General features: G+C 40.6%; 1 protein-coding gene across 1 annotated transcript in view; it reads right to left on the bottom strand.

Annotated features, from left to right (window-relative positions):
* C2H1orf87 (chromosome 2 C1orf87 homolog) overlaps positions 1-14,216 on the bottom strand; it is an 82,781-nt gene that overhangs the window by 36,036 nt on the left and 32,529 nt on the right. The window contains 4 exon segments of the mRNA XM_034641318.1: positions 722-908; positions 2,013-2,134; positions 5,702-5,962; positions 6,537-6,689. Coding sequence (XP_034497209.1) covers positions 722-908; positions 2,013-2,134; positions 5,702-5,962; positions 6,537-6,689 — 723 coding nt within the window.

A 14,216-nucleotide genomic window follows, 5' to 3' on the forward strand; every position in this document is an offset into this window, starting at 1 on the left:
CTCTTGGAGACTTAGTATTTTTCTTTAAATGGGTATTAAAACATCTATCTAGATTTTGCAGTTATCTGTAAATGTTAAATGAGAGAATGTAAATAAAGCATTTAGTGCAGTGCTTGGCACTTAGTAAGAACTCAATAAAGCTTGGTGGTGACAAGTTGTTGTTGATGGAATTGTAGTAATAGTCATAACTATTACTTTGCCTGTATTATGTCACCTGGCAGCCTCATGACTAGGGTTTGTTTGGCTAAAGACAACACTTGAGTTCATATGGTTCTGGATCCTCTTCCATAAAACACGTCTGCACTGTTAATGCTCCAGAACAGCACGCTAATCTCTATCAGCAATAAATTGCATTAGTTCCTAAAAATTGGGTGTTCCTAAGAAATGGGATATCACATGCTGATGTCACTGGAAGCTGGTAGAGGGTGTGAGAAATGAACATTTGGCGTTGGGAAAAAAACATTTGTTTTCCATTGTGAAATATTATTTGGGTGTTGTCATATTCTCTATTATTAACATAGAACATATCCCAGTGTAAGTAATTCCTGGACCAATTCTGCACATTCTACGATTCCTTTTTCCTTTTCTTTTTCTCCTCTCAGGCACAGAAAACAATTGTATAATGTGGTCCACAGGCAGAACACAGATCATAACTGCACTTTCTGCTAGACCCTGAGGTAGCCTTTGCAGACAAAAACGTCGGAACTCTAATTTTGGTTACCTTGGGTGGGGGCAGGCAGCCAGAGAAAGAGCGGTCTTCTTTTCGGAGACTCAGGCTGAGCCCCTCTATATTGAGTTTGCCATGGGTTGTCCTTAGTGCCATCAGGATCTCCAGCATGTTCTTGCTCACCTCTGACCGCGGGCTGGCATCTTGAGAAACAGTACCACGTGGAGGGGCAGGGGAAAGGCTGTGAAAACATGATCCACTCAAAGCCACTGTGTGTTTTCACACCACATCTCTCAGCCCTGATGTACACTGTGAACGCAGAGAAACCACCCAGTAGGGTCTCCTAAATCTTAGGAACCTGGTCATGGGGTCTGTGCATGGAGATTTCATAGATTATCTCCAATCTGTTCCATTCTACTCACCACCAGAGTCTCTTCTCCAGGAGGCACCAACCAATTCGGCTAGAACATAAACCAACATTTGTAATTCACTCTCTCAATCTTTTTTCCAGGTTGAGGCGAAAAATTACAAGTGACCACAGTAGTTTACCTTAGCTGCTTGATCTTACTTCTCTAAAGCCCAGATAATTATTGATGGCAAATCAAATTTCCAAACTCTCTTGCCACAGGCAAAGCAAAGCTCATCCTGCCAGATCCCTGTAACCATGGAACCTCTATAGAAGGAAATCTTGAATCAAGTGAACTTCCCGTGTTATCCTTGACTCTGCAGTTTGTATCTGTGAGTCTTACTTGAGTTTTGGCCTAACAGCTCATATTTTCTGAAAGCTTGGTACAGGAAAAAAGGAGTGGCTGTTTGTCTTTGTTTAGGTCATATAGTTTCTGCACCCTCCTTCCCGCTTCAGAATATTCTCCAGCTCAGGAAATCTGCCTCTCACTCTAGTGGAGGAAAACACCAGCTATGTGCTTTACGAGGCTCTCTTTGGTGAGGGAGCACAGGACCCAGGCCTTGCCAATCAGATGTATCCGTCCCAGATCTGAATCACACGTTTCCCTTCCTCTTTCCTTTTCTTGCCATGCCAGTTCCTGGGGGTATGAATTCGTGAGGCTTTGGCTCCTGTCTCCGAACAGCAAGTACGAAATGGGCAGGAATTGTATGGAAGCCATTTGCTTCAGCCGGTGGGGTTTCTTAGGAAATCTGCTGCAGGAGGCCGTTGCATCTGGTCCAGCTTAGGTAATGAGAGCTGCTGCCGCTCTCGTTGCCACAGGTGATGCTGGAGGCTCTTTAAACATCACAGAGCTGCCCCATTAAAGGCTCTACCTGACAAAACACGGGAGGACCTTTTCCCGAGCAGCACGTTAATTAACAAAGAGGCTGGGTACCTTACAGGCCGTCAGTTCTGCACTTCCACAAACACACTGTCTGGTTTGTATAAAGCAGCACCTTCTCCGATGAGTTCAAAGTGATCTCTCTGGGCACCATTTTTATAGAGTGGGTATCCAGATGTCTCTGCAAGTGGATAATTGGAGGTGCCAATTACATTAAAAGATACGCATTGAGCATCTCCCATGTGCCGGGAACGATGCGAGACACGAGCTGTCCAGGGCAGACACCATTACTAACCTCAGATGTCAAGTGAGTAGTTCCAATGGTTGTCAGGCAGGGAAAGGCGTGTGGGACCATTCCAGAGAGAGGCAGAGAGAGAGAACGCAGTCGAGGGCTCAAGAACGCCTTCCTGTCCAGGCTCCTTGACCCACATCTGCCAAAGGGTAGCCGTGTGTGTAGTGCATAGTCTATCATTTAGCGGGGCCCAGATCTCGTGGTCTGTGTTTTATGAAGTGTGGTAGCTGATTAGTAAATATTTCTGGGGCTTTATGTCTCTCCATAGGACAGTCGCTCCCAGATACTTCACTGCTGTACCCGCCTGGCAGTGTCTTTCTTTGCACTCTGAGCCTTGAGGGAAAGACTGGGTCTTGCCAACCTCTGAATTCACTGTGCCTGGCAAGGTGTGCCTGGCAAGCAGCTGGTATTCGACGAATATAAAAAGCCACAAAAAGGGACACTGTAGAAAGGAAGCAAGTCCAACACTTGCCCCAGGGTCATTTTTACAGGAAACTACTTTCCTAGAGTGAAGTGATAAATGTCAATACCGTGGCTCTTAACCACTGTGTCCCATTATTTGTAACCGAAGAGTGTCTTTTGGTAGGATAGTTTAAAAATAGAAAAAAAAATTTTTTTATATAGCATTTCTTATGTATCAGATACTGTTTTTAAGAACTTTGTGTTAAGTTACTCTCCAAATCTATGAAGTGAAGGGAAATCTCTTATGGCTCCCATTTCACAATGGAAGCACAGAGAGGGCAAGTGACTAGCCCCAGGTTACAAAGCCATTAAATGGCAGAAACAGGGATTGAGCCTAGGTTTCTGCTAATGGAGGCTATGCTCCTAACCACTGCACTTTGTCACCCTTCTTGGAGAACACAGAGACTCCCGTGCTTTACTGTGCCTCCTCTCTGAAGATACTCCTCGCATCCCATTTTTACTTTGTGTTGTTTCTTTCCCTTGAGATTACATTATTGATTCTGGTACCTGAAACCCTTCCTTGCTAGTGCATGTAAGCCAGGAGTTCATTGACCGAACATATTTCTGGAATCACACTTCATAGCCTTGAGCTCTGCACCAGTACACGATCATTCTTATTCCATCATGAGGGCTTTCACTGTCATATGGCAACCTCATAAAAAAGACACATGCTTGAGCGCAAGAAACCTATGCAATTGCTGCAGATAACCTTCTGTGCGGGTCTGTATACAAGAGAGAGGAACTTATAAGCCTAAGCTAACTGTTGGTGAAGGGCCAAGTGATTCTACATTGGGTGAGCTTTTCAGGTGAAGGGCCTCCAAAGTCACTGGCAGTTCTAGAAGTCTAGGAACGCTATGGCCAAGGAAAGAAAGAAAGTATCTTTGGCCATGATGATGAAAACCCTGAGTTTTCCTCGGGTTGCTGCCCACAGTTTCTTTGCTGTGAATCATCTGAAGCTGCAACTTTTAGAAACCAGAGGAGCTTTCCGTAATTCACCTGAAAATCCAATAGGAAACAGAACATCTTCCTTTAATGTCTATGTAGGAGAAAGAAATGCCCATAAGGGAAATGCTTATTGAGATAGAGTATTTGGAAATGTTTTAATAAAAAAACATTTATTAAGGGGCATCTGGGTGGCTCAGTCGGTGAAGTGTCTGACTCTTGGTTTCAGCTCAGGTCGTGATCTCAGGGTCGTGAGATCGAGCCCCTCATCGGGCTCCGAGCTCAGCATAGAGTCTGCTTCAGATTCTCTCTCCTTCTCCCTCTGTGCCTCCCAATTGTGCTCTCTCTCTCTCAAATAAAGAAATAAAATCTTAAAAAATAACTTCCATTAAAAGTTTTTAACTGGTTTTAAAAATTATGTATAATAATTATTAGTCCTTTTTGCCGTATATTCCTATTATTCTCCCTTTTGATTGCCCTGTGGTTGGCTAGGGGCATGGGAACATTTCTGGCCAATGAGTTGTGAGCAGCAGTGACGTGCACTCCTTCTGGTTGAGGATTAAACTGCTTACATGAGATGTCCCAGAGCTTTCTTTTTTTCTCTTCTGCCAGCATATCCAAAAATACCAGAGTCACTGCTTCATCAGCTTGGGTTTTGGAGCTAAGATAATGACAGTACCATGGCTGACTTATTATGGAAACTTAAGTGAGAAATAAACTTTTGTTGATTTGGGCCGCTGACACTTTGTGGTTATTTGTTACTACAGCCTAACCTAACCTGTAGCATCTTTCTCTCTCACATCTCTTATATATTTATCATATATAGCATAGGCTTAAATGTAGGTATATCCAGCAGATGTATTCAGATTATTTGAGGACAGGCTTTATTAAGCTAAGTGAAATATCTCATGGACCTCTCCTCCACACTTTTTTTTTCTCCCCGAGGAAAGGAATTTGTCAATGTCCATTGCGGGTCTGGATGACATCCTAGGGATTCTGGTGGGCAGACAATCCCAGGGTAGTGGAAGAGGTAACAGTTGGGGAGGGAAGCTATATAGGGTTCTGATATAAATTTGGTCTCAGGCCAAATAGGTATAACATAAATTTGGTCTCAGCTATATAGGGTTCTGATATAAATTTGATGGAACTGAAGATTCACAGTGATTGCACTAAGTCGAATTGTATCACAAATACTTATCATCAATATACAACTAATTATAGCTGGTTAGACATGGGCGTGAGAGAGAACATTTACTTGAGTACCTATTAAATGTTAAGCACATGACCAGGTAATTTGCATTTATGATATCACTAAATTCTCAGACTACTCTTATGAGGTTGGTTTGGGCCTGGTTTTCTATCAGCACATGCTCACTCATGATTTACCCATTGCTATGACTTTTTCCTATTGTAGAATATATTCCCTTAGAACTTGGCTGCACTTGGACTGCGCTTTGTAGCACCCACAAATATAAGCTTGGAAAGTGCAGTGCTCAGAGCAAGAACCCTGGACTTGCCACTGGGGAGCCTTTATACCTGCCCTGGTCTGCCATTAATTCCCTGGGTGCACTGAGCAATTTCCCTGCCCCACTCTGGGTCTCAGTTTCCTAATTAGTAAAATGGTGGTTATATTCAATTTCAAAGATACCTCCCACCTGTAACTCTCTAGGAACTGTCCTGTTACATCCTGGTCAAATTCTCCATTCTTATCTGAGAACTTACAGCGTGACCAGCTTGTCAATGAGACTCAAGTGAGCCCATTATCCGAAATCTGTAACCACCCCAATAGTGCTAAGAGCAGACAAAGAAAGTCGAGATAGAAAAATCTTTTAAAAGATATCAAATAGGGCTAAAAGAACTTAATCTATTTTCTATTCTCATCTATTTTGACTAGAAATTTCCACATATAAATAAAAATAAGCTTTGTACCTTAAGGCTCAATAGTAAAGGTTATTTTTAAGAAAGAAACAAACCTTTTAATTCTATTACTCTGGTGGGTACAAGTAAAATAAACAAAAGGAAACCACACTTAAAATAGCAACATGGCTGTACCATTTCTGGAGAGTCCTTCCTAGAAAACCTCTGGCAAAGGCTCTTGACTGTTGGTAGCTGTAGAGGGACTTCGTGCCTCAAGAAAAGGCGGCTCAGTTGAGATTGGAGAAGAAACCCTGAAGAGATAGGATCCAGGGTCTTCAGCTCTTTCTTAAGTTTTTCTAGTAAGCCAGAACTCAAAGGATGTGATCTGAGTTCTCTTCTGACCAGGGCAAGAAGAAAAGCATCTTCTCTTGTTCCACTTGGCCTCTGGCCAAAATCCTGACACAGGAGCAACAGCAACAACACATTAACGGGGCTCTAAAATAAAAAGGCTGAAGCTCAATGCAAGGGAGCAGAAGCCTAGTGGGGCCGGTATCAGAGCATCCGCTTTCAGGCCTAGCCTAGAACAGGACAAGTTGATAACACTGGAGACAGGTGTTCAATCCGGGTGTATTCATTAATTTGCAATGCCTCAGGACTTTGCCTTCCGGAGAAGCAAAGAAGCAAATCATCTTAGAGTGCATACTCTGTTAGAAGGCTCCATAAGCTATATCACAGGCCTTCTGTAAAATGTTTTTTTTAATTATAAGGGAATGTAGACTACCAAGTCTTAGAGACCCATTGGATCTGTAAGGAAGAAGGTAGGAGAAAGATGAGAAGTTCAGTTGAGACATTTGAGGTTTGCCTGTGAGCTCACCAGCGAGCTTTTTGGAGGCTGATTGGACATATGGCCTCTGATGTCCCCCAGTCCATCCTCAGAATGTCTCATTATCTGCTCCACATTAAAATCTACAGACATCAAATAATACCCTTCATCCACAATAGAAAACAAGTCCAGTCTTAGTATAGGTACCTCAAGTTGGTCAGAGCTGTCCCTTGCCATCTGTTCCAAGGACCAGTCTCTAATATTTCTCCTGGGGAGGCCATGGAGATAGGAGAGGGACTCCTATTGGAGAGGGTCTCCAGTTGGTACCGAGCTGAAGTGGGCATTTGCCTGGATGGGAATCTTAAAGAAACAAAGACAAATGGTGGTAAGGATTAGAAGAGGAGAGGGGAAAAGAAAGAGGGGAGAGGGGAAGAGAAAGAGGAAAGAAGGGAGAATAGGAGTGAGGAACGAATCTCTTAAAAACACATTCCCACTTCCAAATGACTCAGCCTATATAGTCACTGAATCTTTCAGTTCCCAAAGAAGAAAGCTTGCCTCAACATCCGTGTCAGCATTATGCAATTAACATGTCTGACAAACACACTAACAATCAAACAATGCGGTTTCATTTGTGCAAGAAAAAAGGTGTCTGAAAAATAGGTATAACATAAGGTATTTATAGGCAAAAGTTAGGTTCTTATTAGAGATAAGTGTATCCTTAGGCTGTTGTATTTATTTTTTTAAGTAGGCTCCATGCCCAAAATGGGGCTTGACCTTACAACCCTGAGATTAAGAGTCACAGGTTCTCCTGACTGAGCCAGCCAGGCGCCCTCTTAGGCTGTTTTAATTAACAGATTGAGGAAGGGCAGCAAAGGCAATTTTAAGTTTTGTCAAGAATGGAATAGAAGAGATTAAAAAGCCCAGCATGTTATATCCGAAGAGCAATGTTATTAAAGGTTACAATAGAACAAATGATGGAACACAGTTCAGTGATAAAGTACCATTTCCTCTTGCAATGGTGTATGGTATATTAATCATGGTTGGTTTTTTTTTTTTTTTTAATTTTCTAGATTTTATGATGTTTTGACATCTTGGGTAGACTTGCTCACTGCAAGAGATTGCCCTTCCCAGGGTTAATTAAATTCTCTCCAAGCAAATATTTCCCCTGCCCCGAATCAACCCAGTCCAGATACTAGACAACTAGGGACAGCCCCTAGGCTTGAAGCCTGCTGGCATTATGCAGACTAGCCAGTCCGAAGCTGTTTACCCTACCCTGCCTTGCCTTCCCTGTGGAAACCGCGGTAAAGGTTGTAGCCCGAGCTGTCCCCTCACTGCTGCCTCCCAACTGAGCACAGCGCTTCCTCCTCTGTTCCCATGATGTCGCATGTCCCCTTTGCTTGGGAAATGTTAAGAAACTATTCTTTCAAAGGCAGTTGTCGCTATATCTGTTATCTTGTCATACCAGACAAAAATAACATTCTGTGTACAAATGGAGGCACATGATTATTTTTAATATCAGACAATTGAAAGGAGACAGTTATCAGAAGGATTCACTGAAAACTGAATGTCTGTACTCAATTGATAGTCTTGTTATAGAACCTGTCATATGGAGAGCAACCTACAGGGCTTTACAGTCATGAAGCATTTTAAAGAAAAATCAGGAGGCTCTCTAGAGTGAGTGAGCAGGAGTGGCAGAGAGTTCTAGAGTAGGCATAAAAATAACAAGACATTTATTGGGCACATACTCTGTACAAGGCACAGTATGGATGCTTTGTTTATGTCATTCCATTTAATCTTTGCAACAAGCCTATAAGGCGGGTAGTGTTAGCATCCTTTTATATTTGGAAAGCCAAGGCTTTGAGAAGTTAAGTAAGTTTATTAAATATCAGTTAAGAGGGGTGCCTGGGTAGCGCAGTCATTAAGCGTCTGCCTTCGGCTCAGGGCGTGATCCCGGCGTTATGGGATCGAGCCCCACATGAGGCTCCTCTACTAGGAGCCTGCTTCTTCCCCTCCCACTCCCCTGCTGTGTTCTGTCTCTCGCTGGCTGTCTGTCACATAAATAAATAAAATAAATAAAATCTTTACATATATCTATATATCTATCTATCTATCTATCTATCTATCTATCTATCTATCTATCTATCTATATATATATATATATATCAGTCAAGAAATATTTATGGCTTGCCTAACCTGGGCCAGGCAGCATGATAGGCCTACAATGAACAAAACAGATTTGGCTCCTGGTCTCTCAGAATTTGCAGATGGTGAGGGGACAACAAACACTCATGACAGCACCATACGGGGCAGTGAGGGTCATGTCAGAACTGTCCACAGGTCCACCTAACCTGGACTTGGTGGCCCAGGTCTGGGGGCAATGACATTGAAGTCTAGGCTTGAAAGATGAGTTAGATTTGGATTTGGATAGGCTAACGAGTAGAGAGGGAGGAGAAGAGAAGAAAGAAGGGCCCAGGAAAAGGAAACTGGGTATTGAAAACCTCAAAACTACACCCAGGCTCCCAAGAGAGAGATGGATGCTTCCAGGGCATAGTTTAAGTTTTTGAAAAAGACAAACGATAAGGCTGCAGTGGGCGATAAGCGAAAGGGGGTGAATTGCCACAAGTCCAATTAACTTCTGTGCTTTCTTGTTAGGGCAATGGGGAGCCATGGGAATGTTTTCAGTAGAGCTATGACTAGGTCAGAACTGTCTAAATTTACCTCCGAGGAAATTGTGCAGATAATACTTGAACCCTGTTTTTTTTTACCACAACCCCAGGACGAGAGAGATTCCACATTCACTCAGTCCAGAGAGCAGATTCATTCTCTAAAATATTTGGCTAGGCATTTCAGGTGTTTCTTAGAACATTTTCTTAGAACAATATGTTTCATTGGAAATTACTTGTAATAGAAAACATTTCCATTTTCAGGCATGTGGAAATATTTTTCTGCCTCTGAGAATTGATACACTTCTATTCTGCAGTCCGCTGAAGGAGCATTTATCAGTATTTCATCATCCTAATGGAGGCAAGGTGTCCCTTTTCTCATTTAAACACCAAAGTTTATTGAGTGCCTTTGTTTTCAGCAGGATGGATACAGGTGAACAAGGCAGGCAGGATTCCTGCCCTCATAGATCTTTCAGCCTTACTGTCACAGAATAAATTTTATAGTCTCTCCTATGGAAAGAGGAATATATATTGTACTCCCAGGACTGTTGTGAGCAATGAGCACTATAATGTATTTTAAACATTTTGTAAATTTCAAAACTTTGTTATTTGCTGTGTATCTCCCTCCAGTAGAGTGTGAACTCTGTGTGGGCCAGAACGGTTTTGTGTCCTGCTAACTCCCAGCATTTAAGAACAGTGCCAAATTGGACAGACAAATGGAGGAACACAGTGTCAAGTGGTGATGATGGCTTGCTCAGGCCCAGCCTGTGTGGGGGCTTTAGATCTCTCTCTTCACTGACATCAATCACCCTGGGCTGTTGTTTTTCAAAAGTGTATCCACAAAGTGTCAAAGAAGATAAAATGGAAAATGTTGAGAAGTTTCCCCTCATCTCAGATTACAGAGGAGATCTTCCCTTCTCTTGCACTATCGTGTAGGTTTTTTTTTTTTTTTTACATTTCAACCTTTGATCCATTTGGAATATATCCCAGTGTACATGATATGTATGTACAATATACGAGAGGCCCAATTTAAAACTTTATCTGTGGCTATCCAGTGACCCCAGTATTACTTATTAAGAAGTCCATCTTTTCCCTACTAATTTTATCATCTTTATTATATACAAAACTAGTTTATCAAAAATAGTTTATCATCTTTATTATATACAAAACTGCAATATGCCATTGGGTCTGTTTGTTGATTTTTCTTTTCAATCCCATTAGTCTCCTATCTATTCATGTGCCCAAATCAGGTTATTTTAGATACAGAGATTTGACATTTTATATTTGTTAATGCTGGCCCTACACCATTGCTCTTCTATTCCTGGCTCTTCTTTCTGGTTTTGTTATTTCAAATTAACTTATAATCAATTTGACTAGTTCCAAAGAAAATGCAACAAAAATCTAATACCATTCTTATTGGAATCACATTAAATTTATAAATTACCTCAGGGAGGATCAACATCTTGATGTTGTTAACTTTTTTTCAAGATTTTTTTTTTATTGTGGTAAAATATACATAACAGAAAACTTATTATCTTACCCTTTCTGAAAGTACCATTCAGTGGGATTAAGCACATTCCTATAGTGTGAAGCCGCCNTGAACCCCCCCCCCCCCCCCACAGTCTGTCCCCAGGGCTCTTTTCATCACACAAAACTGAATGTCTGCCCCATTCAGCAACAACTGCCTGTTCCCTCCTCCCCTAAGTCCCGGCCAGCCGCTATTCTACTTTCTGTTGCTCTGATTCGACTACTCTGAGTATCTTTTGTCAGTGGAATCACACAGTATTTATCTTTTTGTGACCGGCCTGTTTTCCTGAGTACATAAATGTCCTCAAGGTTCATCCATTTTATAACATAGGTCAGAATTTCCTTCCTTTTTAAGGCTGAATAATATTCCATCATGTGCATATGCCCCAGATTTTGCTTATTCACTTACCTTTGATGGATATTTGGGTTGCTTCCCCATTTTAGCTACTGTGAATAGTGCTGCTGTGAACATGGGGGTATAAATATCTCCTTGAGACCCTCCTTTCAATTCTTTTGAGTATATCCCCACAAGTGGACTAGCTGGATGATATGGTCATTCTGTTTTTAATTTTAATTTTTTTTTAAGAAGCCACTATACTGTTCTCCACAGTGGCTATACCACTTTACATTTCCACCCACAGCGCACAAAGTTTCTAAAGACTCCATTATCCCTGCTAACATTTGTCGCTTTGTGGTTTTTTGTCTTCTTTGCTTGTGGCTATCCTAATGGGTGTGAAGTGTTATCTCATTGTAGTTTTGATGTGTGTTGCCAGAATTAGTGATGTTGAATATCTTTTCATGTGCTTATTGTCCATTTTTAATCTTCTTTAAAGAAATGTCTATTAGATCCTTGCCCATTTTTTAATCAGATTGCTTGTTTTTTGGTTGTTGAGCTTTGGAGTTCTTTATGTATTCTGGATATTAATCTCTCATCAAATATGCAATTTGCCAATACTTTCTCCCATGACATGGATTGCCTTTTTACAATTGATTGTGCATTGTGGCACACAACTTTTTTTCTAATTTGCATGAAACCTGATTAGTCAATTTTTTTATTTTGGTGCCCATGCTTTTGGAGTCATATCCAAGAAATCATTGTCAGATCCAATAAGAAGATTTTGCCCTATTTTCTCTTCTAAAAGTTTTATAGTTTTAGATCTTATATTTAAGTATATTTAAGTGGATCCATTTTCAGTTAATTTTTGTATGTAGTGTTAGGTAAGGGTCCAACTGCATATTTTTGCATGTGGACATCCAGTTTTTCCAGTGCCATTTCTTGAAAAGAGCATCTTTTCCCCCATTGAATCATCTTGGTACCCTTGTTAAAAAAACCCATTTGACCATATATTTGAGGATTTATTGTGGACCCTATTCTATTCTGTTGGTCTCTATATCTGTCTTTATGCCAGTACCACACTGTTTTTATTATTGTACCTTTGTAGTACCTTCTTTTTCAGGTTTGCTTTGGATCTTCAGGGTCCCTTGAGATTCCATATGAATTTTAGGATGGTTTTTTATATTTCTGCAAAAAAATGTTATTGGGATTTTGATAGACATTGATGATGTTAACTTTTTTCTGTTTAAGAACATACCATACCTTTCCATTGTTCAAATCTACTCTTGTGTCTTTTAGGAGAGTTTTATATTTTTTCTCATAAAGGTTTGGACATTTCTTGTTAAGTCTGACTATGCGTTTGATTTATTTACTTATTTAGTTAATTTAGTTATGCTTTTATTTGTTATTAAAAATGCTGCCATCCATTTTTTGTCCTAACTAATTTTTGTTTATATATGTGAAGGCCACTGATTTGTATATATTGATGATATAATCCTGTTTTGCCAAATTCTCTTAGTGTTTTAGTAATTTCTTCATAAGCTGTTTTGAAATTTTATATGTATAATCTTATCATCTGGAAATGGTTTTTCCTCTTCCTAATTACTATTCCTATAAGTGCTTTCTTTTGTTTAATTACATTGGCCAATACTTCCAACGTAATATTAAAAACCAGTGGAAATAACGATACTCTTGACTTCTTCCAGACTCTAATGTAAAAGCCTCCCATGTTTGTCGATTAAATAGGATGTTGGCTTTGCATTAATATATAGAGAGGAGCGAGCATTTTGGAAACAAAAGTGAACAAGAAGATTCTTATTCTCAGGGGATTTACAGACTTGTGGAAGGAGGCAAGGAAGCCTATTTTTTTTTAATTTATAAAAGACTTATTCACTTATTTGTAAGATTTATTTGCAAGAAATTTTGTCATAAGTTATGTGTTTATGAGAGGCAGTGTAGTGTAGAGCATGTTTTAAAAAGATTTATTTATTTGAGAGAGAGAACGCAAGCAGGGGGAGGCGCAGAGGGAGAGGGAGAGAGAGAGAATCCTCATGCAGACTTCCCAGCTGAGCACGGAGCCTGATGCAGGGCTTGATCCCAGGACCCTGAGATCATGACCTGAGCTGAAACCAAGAATCTGTCACTTAATTGACTGAGCCACCCAAGTGCCCCAATGCACTCATTTTTCTAAATGTTGTCCTTAAGGGGGCAAAAATTGGTTCTTTGGGGCAAATATTTCCAAAATATTACAGTGGTTTCTAGTGCTCCAAAGCTCAATTCTACTCAACAAAGGAGTGTTTCTTGGTATTTCATACCTCTCTTGTTAGGGAGATTTTTAACTTTTCTCCTAAGGAGTGGGATCCAATAATGAAAAAGAGATTGAGAAACATTGGTGTGGTGGATCCAGACTACTTAGGTAGGTTCATATCCTACACCCACCAATATTCGACTGGTGGTATGAGCTTTGGCAAATTACTTCATGTCACTGTATCTCAGTTTCCTCACCTGCAAAATAGAGATACTAGCACCTACTTCACACCATTGTTTTTAATTTTTTGATTAATTTTTTTATTTGGGTGTAATTGACACATAATGTTACATTAGAGGAAAAAGCCCATTTTAATAGTATAGCAACAACTGCTACAAGGGAATGTAAAGACTGATTTATTTGATAATCAGGCAATGATGCTTCTTGGTAGAGTCGATATCTAAGTTGAGTCCCTAGTGTCATTAGGAGTTAAATGAAGATGAAGGGAAATTTTCATACTAAAGGAATAGCATGGGCAAAGCATAGAAGATAAAATGGAACAGAACTCTATTGGGGAGATAGAGGTTTAGGGAAAGGTGGGCATGGGGAAGAAGTAGAGAGTAGACAGAAGTGAGTTGGAAAGGCAATCAAGGAGCTTGCATTTTATACCAGGGCAAAGGGGATTAAACAATGGTTTTAAGTGTTTTAAGTAGTGGCCACACTTGAGTACTTTTGAAGTTCCTCCTAGAAGAGGCAGAACGTATATCCTTACCCCAGTGGTATTGTGCTTCGGCATGTGGCTTGCCTTGGCCGGTGGGATGGATGTTAGTGGATATGACACAAGCAAAGACTCAAAACGTACTTGTGGTTGAGTCTGTCCTCCTGAAATGTTTCCATTACCATAAGAAGAACTTGCTTTGAGGAGCCCACTGGATTCAGAACAATAAGAAAAACACAGAGCAGACCTGAACCAAATCTACCATCTGGAGCCACGCCTAGAAAAGTCTAATTTAAGAAAAAAAGCAAAAGCTATGTTAGCTCATATCTGCAGATCTGAGCATAAATGATTATTGTTATAAGCCACTGAGTACTGGGGTGATTTGTCACACGGTAGT

The sequence above is a fragment of the Ailuropoda melanoleuca genome, chromosome 2 (genome assembly GCF_002007445.2).
Source record: "Ailuropoda melanoleuca isolate Jingjing chromosome 2, ASM200744v2, whole genome shotgun sequence".
Classification (NCBI taxonomy): Eukaryota; Metazoa; Chordata; class Mammalia; order Carnivora; family Ursidae; genus Ailuropoda; species Ailuropoda melanoleuca.